General features: G+C 38.8%; 1 protein-coding gene across 3 annotated transcripts in view; it reads left to right on the forward strand.

Moving 5' to 3' along the window:
• The first annotated feature begins 557 nt into the window (after window positions 1–557).
• Window positions 558–12,634, forward strand: part of BTBD8 (BTB domain containing 8) — a 106,223-nt gene continuing 94,146 nt past the window's right edge. Inside the window, exons 1-2 of one of the 3 annotated variants that reach the window (XM_030328041.1) lie at window positions 558–867; window positions 5,826–6,023. In XM_030328041.1, the coding sequence (XP_030183901.1) occupies window positions 719–867; window positions 5,826–6,023 (347 nt within the window). In that variant the 5' untranslated portion in view covers window positions 558–718. The remainder of the gene's footprint in view (window positions 868–5,825; window positions 6,024–12,634) is intronic. The other 2 variants (XM_030328043.1, XM_030328042.1) reach the window with 2 other exon arrangements.

Here is a 12,634-nt window from a genome sequence, read left to right on the forward strand (position 1 = left end):
AAGGGCTGGAATACAACCTGATATTTCCCAGCTAAAGTTCATGAGAGGTTATATGAGCCACTCCTTGGATTAGAAAGCGATGGCGGTCTTTTAGACGTTGTATACACCTTTTCAGGGGATTCATGAATGTTCTAACCTCTTGCTGATTTTACGAAGTTCTTTCCCTACTCCTCACATCCCGTTTTTCTTGCTCAAAACAACAAAGCAAGGGAGCGTGACTCGCTACAGGAAAGGTCTCATCGACCTGTTCTTTCCTGGAAAAAAAAAGCTCTGACATCCCAGGAAGACATAATGTGGAAAAGCGCGCAGGTTCATTTGAACTCAGCTCGCAATGAAACATCCAATAAAATGAATGGCTAGCACCACCCGCAACGCAAAGAGGAAGAGGACAAGGAGTCGCACAGATTGGTTATCCCGGGATATGGTTTGATCCCTGGGCAATCGGGGCACGGTGCCCGCCGGCCGAAGTAAACAGAGCTACTACGCCTGCGCACACCCTTCCTGGGTCACGTGCAGGCGCCGGCCTCTGAGAATGCCCTAGAGAGCTGTCCGGCCGCTGTAGGGGACCGTGTGCAAACGGACCAGAGGCGTCAACCTTTCCCTGAGGGGCGGATTCGGGTAGGAGAGGAGCGTTGGGTCGGAAACGCCCCTTTCTTCCACAGCCGGGAATTGAGAGCCAGTACTGGGCCTGCGGGGCGCCGCCGTACCTTTGTGGGACATGGCCCGCTGTGGGGAGGGGAGCGCGACGCCCGTGGTACTTCTGAGGTCCCCTGGAGTTTGCAGTAAGGGGTTGCAAAAGAAGGGGCCCTGTGAGCGGCGCCGACTGAAGGCGGTGATATCGGAGCAGCTCAGCCAGGATCTGCTCAGGTAGGAGGAGGCGGGAACCCTGGCTGCCTCAGTTGTTAAGGCATCCATCTCCGCCCCAGTGGCTCCTTCTCTGCCTCTCCATCCCTCCTCTCCTCGTTCTCCTCGCCTCAGGCTTTTGAGGGACGTGTACCAGTCTCCTCGCTACAGAGCCGTTGGCTCGCCCTAAAAAACCAGTCCCGAGCACCTCGGAGACTATGTACCAGATACAAAAAGGAAGCCAAAATTATCATCATAGTTACGTGCGGCACCAGTCTATGCCGAAATAACACGAGCAGGCTTAGTTCTTGAAAGACCTATCGCTAAGGTGGTGTTGGATCCAGATTTCATGGTCCTGAAACGTACACTTAAAAACAAAACAAAACAAAAAAAACCTTAAACAGTTTCAGAAAAATGATAAAATCCGGTATGAAAATGAATATTTACTTAGATTAAGGAAAAATAGAACAATTAGTAGCCCCGGAGGTCACTTTCTTCTGAGCTCTCTTTAAACAATTTACCAGAAATGCTTACATCAAAATACTTCCCGATTGCAACCCAGCTTCCACTCTCTGCCTAGAACACTCTACAGCTCCCAGCAACTCCCAGCTCCCATGAGGGCCCAAGCAAATGATGGGTTGTTATGAACCTTAACTCAGGCTTTGGTGAATCCAGGTAATGACATCTCAGTTTATAAAGAAAATGAAGCTTAGGAATGTACCCTAGCCAATTGCCATTTCCACCGAAAGTGATTCCTGAGCTTCAGTGTGCAGCAGAATCACCTGGAGGACTTGTTAAAATTTAGATTTACTAGGTCCCAGACCCTAGTACTCATTCAGTTGGTCTGGGATAGAGCTTTTGCATTTCTAATGAGGTCCCAGGTGATGGTGATGCTGCTGGCCTAGGTTACGCTTTAAGAACTACTGAACTAGAGGGGCGCCTGGGTGGTGCAGTCGGTTAAGCGTCCGACTTCAGCCAGGTCACGATCTCGCGGTCCGGGAGTTCGAGCCCCGCGTCGGGCTCTGGGCTGATGGCTCAGAGCCTGGAGCCTGTTTCCGATTCTGTGTCTCCCTCTCTCTCTGCCCCTCCCCCGTTCATGCTCTGTCTCTCTCTGTCCCAAAGTTAAATAAACGTTGAAGAACTACTGAACTAGAGTAAACATAATTACCACTAATAACCAACTGTTGTGCAGCATTCTACATTTTAAAAAGTGTTTTCTGTTGCCCACACTTAAGGCCCCAGCAGCTATAAGCTGAGCTTTCTATAAAGTAAAAGAAAATTCCCTTTTAATTTGGGCTTGTCTGCCAAAGATGCTGCTTTGACTCCACCAGTGGGGGATTAATGTAATTGGTGGAAAAATGAAGTTGTTCCGTTTCTAGGGTGAATCTGTAAGGATGAGGTATTCCTTCCCTTTAGTGGCTTTATTCTCCTGGCTTAAGGTGTCAGGAATTTAAGGAAGATAACATGTCTATATAAAGAAAATGAAATTAAGGTATAGCAAGTGAACAATCTATGCTTATCCTAGGAATAATTAAGGATAGGACCCTGAACTCCCAAGTTCCTGTTACAGGCAAATCAATATAGATGTAGCAGTTCTTTTGTTTGTTTGTTTAATTCTTTTTTTTTTAAGTTTATTTATTTTGAGAGAGAGAGCGCACGTGCGCATGCGAGAGCACAAGTAGGGAAGGGGCAGAGAGGAGAGACAAAATCCAAGCAGGCTCTATGCCGTCAGCCCTGGATGTTGGATTCCAACTCACAAACTGTGAGGTCATAACCTAACTCGAGAGATCAAGAGTCAGATACTTAACTGATGGTGCCAACCTGGGCCCCCCCCCCCCGACTTTTTAAATGAAAAACTTGATATGTACACCCAGCCACCTTAATTGCTGTGCCAAATTAATCTTTTTCAAGCACAGCAATATAATGGATTTATTCGGCAAATATTAATGAAGTATCTAGCACCCACCATGTACCTAGATTTGTGCTAGGTCCTGAAGAATCAAAGATTAATAAGACATGGCTTTGGTGCTGTGCTTACACTCTAGTAAGAGAGATAATAGCCAAACAAAGGTGATGGGGACTGGGGTGAGTTTGGGGAAGGCTTTTTAAGGTGACATTTGAGTGATCTGTTGAGGATCTGTTGTTGTGCAGCAATTTCCTCATCTTCGTTCTCATTTCCCCCTACTTCCTCTTTTTCACAACCAATAAACTCCTCTTCTACACAACTAATAGATGATATTATGATATATCATCTATTCATAGATGATTCAGAGATTCATCATAGATAAATATGAATTTGTCTATGTTTTAAGTCATTTGATGCCCCTTCAACTATAACACAGAGTTAAACTCTTTGCCTCTTACTTATCTGCAGCTTCATTTGTCACTTCTCAGCCCCTCAGTACTCTCTGCTGACCAGTTTGTAACTCCATACTCACACATACCTTAGCAAGGAATGTGGAGCCAAGAACTCTCTGTGACCTTGCCTTGTTCCCCTGACCAACTCTTACTTGATCTTTAAAATGCCTTTTTTTTTTTTTTTTGTCCTCTGTAAGGTCTTCTTTCATGTCTGTCTTTGAAAAAAATTTACTGGGGCGCCTGGGTGGCTCAGTTGGTTAAGCGCCGACTTCAACTCAGGTCATGATTTCGCGGTCTATGAGTTCGAGCCCCACATCAGGCTCTGTGCCAACAGCTCAGAGCCTGGAGCCTGTTTCAGATTCTGTGTCTCCCTCTCTCTCTGACCCTCACCTGTTCATGCTGTGTCGCTCTCTGTCTCAAAAATTAATAAACGTTAAAAAAAATTTAGAAAAAAATTTATTTGTGTTATTGAATACATCACACTCTGTAGTTTTCAGACCCGTCTTCCCTGCTATTCAATAAAATTCTTGAATGCACATATGATGTTTTAGTCATTATCTGTCCACAGTGCTTGGTACATAGTACATGTTCAGGAAATTTTTAGTGATAATCAGCAGTCCAAAATGCACTAGATAGGTTAATGCATAGTTGGCAGAGAAATGACATAGAAAGAAGCTGGGCCTTGACATGGCTGAAGCTTTGTTCCAACCTGTCCTTCCTCTAGACTTTGCTGTTAGATGAGCCAATAAACCCCCTTTAATGGTTAAGCCAGTCTGAGTCAGATAATTCTGTTACTTTTAACACACAATATATACTTGTAACTGATATGGTTTTATGAAAAAAAAAAGCACTATATTTTCATATTAACAATTTTTAAACACATTAAATTTTTTAATTTAACAAATACTTATGAGCATATATTATGAACAAGGCAGATACCCTAGTGATGGTTATATGGCTACTAGCTGCATTGTTTCCTTATTCACTTGAGGATGAGTGTAGGATGGAGAGAAGGTGGGTGGGAGGAAGGAACAAATTGAGTATTTGTACAATTTTTTTAATTAATGTTTGAGAGACAAATACATTTTCGCCTATTATTTTTTTAATTAAAGAAAAATTTTTAACGTTTATTCATTTTTGAGAGACAGAGACAGAGTGCGAGTGGGGGGAGAGTCAGAGAGAGAGAGAGAGGGAGACACAGAATCCAAGCAGGCTCCAGGCTCCAAGCTGTCAGCACAGAGCCTGACACGGGGCCGGAACTGAAGAGCCACAAGACCACGATCCGAGCCAAAGTCAGATGCCCAACTGACTGAGCCACCCAGGCGCCCCTATTTTTGCATAACTTTAAAAACCACTTATGAAGATGATATATTGATGAAAATATTGTCTAAAATGCTTCTGTCTGCTCATTGTTTCCAAGGTTCTGAAAGTTGTGCTCTGAAGCATTTGTTTTGTTTAGGGCAAAATACAACAAAATTCAACAAGCAGATACTGAGCTCTACATACTAAATATACAGTTTTTGCCTTTGGAGAGTTTATCGTCTAGTAGAGAGAAAGACACATACAAATAATGCTGCAATGACAAGTGCTATAATAGAGGTATGCACCAAGTGTGTTGGAATCAGAGGAAGGAGCCATTAACTTGGTCTTGGAGGAATGTGAGTGTCAATGGTAACATTCGAAGCTTTCACTGTAATGGATATCTATATCCATTACTTGTACCTCCTATAGTGTACCGGTGTGATTGCCAGTTATATCCTGCAATACGGAAATCCCCTGAGAATACATACCTTGCTGAGCATAATGATACAGTAATAGGAAGTATTAGTATTTAGAGTAGAAATGTATAGTTTTCACAGGGACAAAAGATTATGACAGTATTATGATGCTGATTTCTGTTCTTCCATCACTTGACATGTAATCAGTGGGCTTTACAACAACTATGTCTGTGTGTTAATAAAGGGATTTCAGTGGGTTACCCCAGGAGCCCATTTTAATAATAGGTTAGAGCATGGTTCTATTTGTGTGAGGAAAAAAATGGAAAAGGGCTTAAATGTCACATTCTTGATGGCCAAGCCTGCCTTTTCAGACTTGGTATTTAACAATAGTTGGAACAAAATGTACCAGTTTCTAATCTGGATTGTCTATTGTTATATTTGGTTTGCATGTGTTGTTGACATTTTACTTTCTTTGCTTCTTTTAGTAAGATTTTAAAAAATTGATTCTTTCAATAGTCAATGACAATACTACTTTGTGTTCTTTTTCTGAAATAAGTCTAAAGTAGGTACATTTTTAAGGAAAATCAACATAAATAGCAGGAGATAAATTTTATTATTACCAGAAAGAATTAAAAAGAAATTTTCTAAAAGTCCTATTGTTTTTGGTATAATTACCTTTGTTTTCACTATAAATTTCAGAAAATTAGATTCAAAGCTATTATTAAACGGTGTTCTTTGGAATGAACTAAGAACAAACTCCTTTTCATGTTAACCTATTTTTATTGTGTTACTTATCTCTGTAATTTTTAGTTTGAGTTATTTTAAAAAGTTATTTTATAAAAATGCATATGTTATATATTTCTGAGCATCACTAATTAAACTATGGTTTCTTTTTATTCATTACAGGCTCCTAATGGAAGAAATCCATACAGATGTTATTTTCTCCATAGGTTATACTTTGTTCAAAGCACACAAAGCAGTCCTTTTAGCAAGGGTTCCTGACTTCTATTTTCATACTATTGGACAGACATCAGATAATTTAACAAATCATGAGCCTGTTGTTGTAGAGAACTTTGAAACTTCAGAATTTAGAACGTTTTTACAGTAAGTGCTTTCTTTATCTTTTTTCCTCTTATATTTAAGTCTAATATATAATTGTTTATCTTTTAAACATGTTTCATATCTGTTTTATAACCTAAGAAAAATCCATTCATTTAAATTCCAAATTATCTTAGTAATTAGTATTAGTAGAGGCTAAATATTAGTATTAGAGTATTAGAGCCTTAGTATTAGAAAAGACTAAGTACTAATTTGAGATCGAGCCTGAAAGAGGAGAAATGGTGTGTTCTCTGGTAATTCAAGTGAGTTACTCCTTGCCAGGGTTTTTGGATAGTGTCTCTATTGACATTTTGGGTTGGGTAATTCTCTTGTGGGGGCTGTGCTGTGCAGTTTAGGATGTTTAGCAGCATCCCTGTCCTCTGGCCCCTGGATGCCAGTAGCACCCTTCCTGAGTTCCCTCTATCCCCAAGTTGTGAGAACCAAAATGCCTGCCAGACATCACTGAATGTCCTCTTGAGGGTGGAATTATCCCCCTACTGAGAACCATTGCTATATATTCTTACAATATATAAATTTATATATATTTATATAACCATTTATAAATATGTGTATTTGATTTTTTTTAATGTTTATTTTTGAGAGAGAGAGACAGAGTGTGAGAGGGGGAGGGGCAGAGAGAGAGGGAGACTCAGAATCTGAAGCAGGCTCCAGGCTCTGAGCTGTCAGCATAGAGCTCGACACGGGGCTTGAATTCATGAGTTGTGAAATCATGACCTGAGCTGAAGTCAGACATTTAACCAACTGAGCCACCCAAGTGCCCCTACTGACTTCTGTATTATTGGTATGCAAAGCTTTAAATGGATTATGTTTGTAAAAATATGAGATCATAACCTTTTATTCTTTTTTTTTTTTTAATGTTTATTTTTGAGAGAGAGAGACAGACAGAAAAAACGTGAGCAAGGGAGGAGCAGAGAGGGAGATACAGAATCTTTTTTTTTTTTTTAATTTTTTTAACGTTTATTTATTTTTTTGAGACAGAGAGAGACAGAGCATGAACGGGGGAGGGTCAGAGAGAGGGAGACACAGAATCTGAAACAGGCTCCAGGCTCTGAGCTGTCAGCACAGAGCCCGACGCGGGGCTCGAGCTCATGGACCGTGAGATCATGACCTGAGCCGAAGTCGGCCGCCCAACCGACTGAGCCACCCAGGCGCCCCTGGAGATACAGAATCTTAAGGAGGCTCCAGGCTCCAGGCTCTGAGCTGTCAGTGGGGCTTGTACTCATGAACCGCGAAATCATGACCTGAGCCGAACTTGGGTGCTTAACCGACTGAGCCACCCAGGCTCCCCATAACTGTTTATTCTTATGGCTTGTGCATGGTCAAAATTTTTGAAAATAGAATGTCCATTGAACTGATTTGTAATTTTGGGGACTTGTGTTTGCTGAACTTAGAGATTTCATCAGCTAAATAATGGGAGAAATTAGTTTAATCCCCATTCTAATTGAATAGAATTTCATTTTAATGCCTTATTATTTTATGCTCATATGTGTGATTATTTGACATTCATTTTTGCTAAATGTATCCAGGAGAGAAGTATTTTCTAATGTAGTTCCTCAAAATTATATCTTTTAGTCTTTATGACATTTAAATGACATGGACTCTAAGGCTAGAATGCCTGAGTTTAAATTCTCTACTCTGCCATTTGGTAGCTGTGTGCCTCAAACTTAATCCCTCTGTGCCTGGAATTTTCTCAGATGTAAAATGTCTGGGATGTAATAAGCACCATAAAAATTCACTAAGTTTTTTATGTTTTTAAATCTTGAAGTGTTTATTTGTATTTCATTTCAGTTTTTTAAATCTTGCCCTCCCATTTCTTCCCTTTTTCTAATATATGGAAGTTGGGTATTGTTCTAAATGATATTTTAGTGGTTTTCTGTCACACCACCCCTCACATATACTTATTCAGCAGGTGTTTATTGTGCCTGGTTATGGGCAGGGCTCTGTGTAAAGGGCAATGTATGTACTGGTTAGTAGGTTCTTGATTTGAGTGCTTAATGATGACAAGTAAATGTGGAACTAAGTTTAAAGCCAATACTGGCAATGACATCATTGTATTGTACTACAAATTTGTCAATTACCAGTTTTTAAGAATAGCTTTATTGGGATATAATTCATATACCACAGATATAATCCACCTATTTAAAGTGTAAAATTCAGTGGTTTTAGTATTCACACAGAGTTGTACAGCCATATCCATGATTTAGAGTGTTTTCAACATCCCCCAAAGAAACCCCATAGCCATTAGGTATCACTGTCCATTCCCTCACCCTCCTGCCCGAGGCAACACTAACCTACTTTTTGTGTCTGTGGATTTGTCTATTCTGGACTTCTCACAGATATAGAATCATAAAATTTGTGGGGTTTTGTGACTAGATTATTTCACTAACCATGATGTTTTCAAGTTTCAGCTTAGTTGCATGAATCACTACCTCATTTTTTTTAATTGCCAAATAATACTCCATTGTATGCCTATACCATGTTTTGTTTATCCATTTATCAGTTGGTGAATATTTATATTGTTTCTACTTTGGGACTATTATGACTAATGCTGCAGTGAACATTTGTATGTCAATTTGTGTGTGAACCTGTTTTCACTTCTCTTAGGTGTATACCTAGGAGTGGAATTATAGGTCATATGGCAACTCTGTTTAACTTTTTGAGGAACTGCTGGATTCTTTTCCTAAAGAGGCCATACTGTTTTACATTGCGACTGGCAATGTGGAGGATTGCAGTTTCTCCACATCCTTGTAACACATGTTATTATCTTCTTTTTTATTATAAACGTCCTAGGGAACATTAAGTGGTACCTCATATTCATTTGTATATCCCTGATGGCTAATGATGTTGGCATATTTCTTGTGTTTGTTTGCCGTATTATATGTTCTTTAGAGAACTGTCTATTCACATCCTTTGTCCATTTTTTTCAACGGGTTATTTGTCTATTATTGAATTATAAGCATTCTTTATATATTCTGGCTATTAGGCTCTTATCAGACACATGACTTGCAGACATTTTCTCCCACTGTATTGGTTGTCTTTTTACTTTCTTCATGGTGTCATCTGCAACACAGAAGTTTTGGATTTTGTTTATTTTATTTATTTTTATTTATTTTTTGTTTTGGATTTTAATATAGCCTAGTTTATCTAATTTTTTGTTTGTCACTTGTGTTTTTGGTATGTTATAAATGAGAAACCATTGCCTAATCCAGGGTCACAAAGATTTATTCTTATATTTTCTTCTAAGAATTTTATGGTTTTATGCTTTTAGCTCTTACATTAGGTCTGTGATCCATTTTGAGTTAATTTTTGTGTATAATGTAAAGAAAGGGTCCAAATTCATTCCTTTGTGTGTGGATATTTAGTTCCAGCACCATTTTTAAAGAGACTATTTTTTCCCTAATAGATTGTCTGTGTACTCTCATTGAAAATCACTTGCCCACTGTTATGGACTGAATTGTTTCCCCTCAAATTCATATATTGAAACCCTAACCACCAAGATGATGGTGTTTGGAGATTGTGCTTTTGGGAGGTAATTGGATTTAGGTGAGGTCATGAAGGTCCCATCTCAAGACTGTAGTAATGCCCTTAAAAGAAGAGACCCCAGAGAGCTTGTTTTCTCTCTGTACCGTGTAAGAACACAGTAAGAAAGCGACTGACTACAAGCTGTGAGGGGAATTCTTACTGGAATCCAACCATGGTGGCTCCCTCATCTTGCATTTCCAGCCACCAGAACTGTGAGAAATAAATTTGTGTTGTTTAAGCCAATCTGGCTCCTAAATCATAATCCATTACCATATTTTGTCATGGTAGCCTGAGCTAATAATACACATGTAAATGTTAGGGTTTATTTCTGGTCTCTTGATTCTATTCTATTGGTCTGTATGTCTGTTCTTAATGTCAGTTTGACTTTTGTGAGAAATCGAAGTTGGATTTTTGTGTTTTTATATCCTGGATCCTAAGTGTTTTTTGATGCTAGTCTTTATTTGCTGACATACATTTTGCCTGTGATCCAAATCATATTAACTTTAGTGTAGAAAATTCTTTTTGGGTAATTAAATTTTAAGTGTATTTGTGTGATTTGGCTTACTTTTTTTCTTTTTATGCTCTGACATGCTTGAATGATCTGATTTTTTATTATTTCAGAGTTTCTTATATGAAACTCCTATAAGCATAAATGGAAAATTGCCTAACCTTGACTCACCCTGTGTGTAAGAATAGTATGACATAATTTAAACAGATACTTTAAGTGCAGTTTAAAAAATCATTATCATTTTTTAATATAGATCATAGGCTCATCATTGAGTTCCGACTATCGGTTTTAAAATGTATACTTTTTTTGTTCTATTATGTGATATAGTGGTATTGTCATAAGAGCAGGCTCTGTAGTCAAGCCAGGTATACCACTTCTAACTTTGTGAACTTTGACTAATCACTTACTGTTAGTTTCCTCATGTGAAAAATGGACATAACAATATCTACCTCAGAGTGTTACTGTGAGGGTTAAATGAGATGCTTATAAAGCACTTAGCATAGTGGTTTGGCATATAGTAAGCACTGAATATATTTTAATAAGTGTTTATAGTAGTTGGCCCTATGACATGATACATTTCTTGTATGTAAGTTTATTATTTTATTTAAAAAAAGATGCATCCAGCATGGGGCTCAAAATCACAATCCCTAGGTCAAGAATTGCATGCTCTACTGACTGTGCCAGCCAGGCGCCCCTTGAGTGCATGTTTAAATGAGATGCATGGGATCTGTTAAATTTTTATATATCAGAGAAAGGAGGAAACTACATCAATGTTTTCCTGTATTTATTGTCATTGGAAGTGATAGATAAAAAGATTGAGAGACAGCATGGGTAGAGTGGAGGAGGCACCGGACTTGGCAGCAAAGCAGAGATCTGCCTTTGGGCTGTGCATTATCTTATGTTATGATTTCTTTGAGCCTCAGTTTTCTCATATTTAGAACAAGGAGGTTGGAGTAGATGGCTTTGTGCTTCACAGCACTTCACAGGCCTCTCTATTTTAAGCACTTAATTACATTTTGTTTTGTATTAGGTTAGTCATATATGTCTGTGGTTATGTAAGCTCCTTGAAATTAGATCATCTCATGGATGTGAACATGCTCAGTGGTATTTTGTATAGCATTTTGCACATAGAAAATGCTTGTGATGTACCCCTTCCATTTTTTTTTTTTAGCAGATTGCATTGGAATTTCTCTATATTAATTAAAGTGTAAGGAGAGGATTATAATGTAAAATATTGAGATTAGTTTTTTTTAGTAAAACTTCTGAAAAATAATCTTTACAATTTTTACTTATGAAATTCAGTCCTTATTAGTGACTTTATCGCACATTCTTTCTTTTTAGATAAACAATAAAATTTTTGAAGTATTGTTATATTGGTACTCATTGTAGAGTCCTTTGGTATTATGCACTTTAGAGTGGGAAATGCAGCCTTTGAAATATGGTTTTATATACAGTGGCATCATATGTGGTTCAAACAATTGGCAGTGGAACGTAGTTCTTGCTTCATGACCTCATGGTTAAAATTCAACTTAGTGTCTTAAAAATCTTTGATTTCCCAAGAAGACTTACCCTGTTATAGTTGTCAGAGTGTATATATGTTTGTGTGTGTGCATGTGTGTGTGAGGAAAAAAAGAGGAAAGACCTTTCTTTTTTCACACTTCAACTGTTTATTCCATTGTTTTTGTTTTTTTTTTTTTTTAAGAGGCATGACCTTTGAATTTTCAGTTAACCATCAATAACTGGGGGATGCTAAGATAACTTGTCAGTAAGGTAAACACATAGAATAGCACAGAAGAAAAGATTGTATTTCCCCTGCAGCTTTGTCAGGTAGTGGTTATTTTCTCTCTCATATTTCTTATACTAGTAGGGCTGGAAGTGGGTGGGATAGGTGTTTTGTTGTGTTACCTATATTGAACTATATTTTCTGTATTATTGATGTTCTGACATCTGCGGCCTCACTGGGGAGAGATTGCTCCTCCCAGGGTTAGGTAATTCCTGTGAGCACACCAAGTAATCCTGAATCCATTTCAACACCTACCTCCTTTATCTGATTCTTATACTCCAAAAGGCAATATTCCTCTGCCCTAATCTTCCCAGGGCAAAGTATCAGAAAACTAAAGGTCACCCTTATAGCCCAGAGCCCCCCATCCTCCCCACCCCCAATTCCGATTATTCAAACTATCTAATATTAAGCTCCTTCAGCTGCTTATCTTATGTCACCCATGCCTTCCCTCAGAAAACAAGAGAAAAGGGTTCTGCTTATGCCTTTGCATCTCCCTCCTTCAGCCTCCAGACCAACCCTATTGCTTCTCTATGTGGCCATTCCTGGTTGGGGTGTGTCTCTCTCTGCTTGGGGATTATAAATTACAAACTATTTTTTTCAATGGCATTCATTTCCTAATCATCCGGCCTCAGCATACCTGAATAAAGCCAATTCCCACGTGCATTTTAAAACACTTGAATACTTAATTGCTACCTTTATATCTTTCTCTCTCCCATCTTTCTAAACTGCCTTTCTTTGAATCTCATCTTGGCAGTCTATACCACTAGTCGGTCATCTGTAGAC

The sequence above is a fragment of the Lynx canadensis genome, chromosome C1 (assembly GCF_007474595.2).
Source record: "Lynx canadensis isolate LIC74 chromosome C1, mLynCan4.pri.v2, whole genome shotgun sequence".
NCBI lineage: Eukaryota > Metazoa > Chordata > Mammalia > Carnivora > Felidae > Lynx > Lynx canadensis.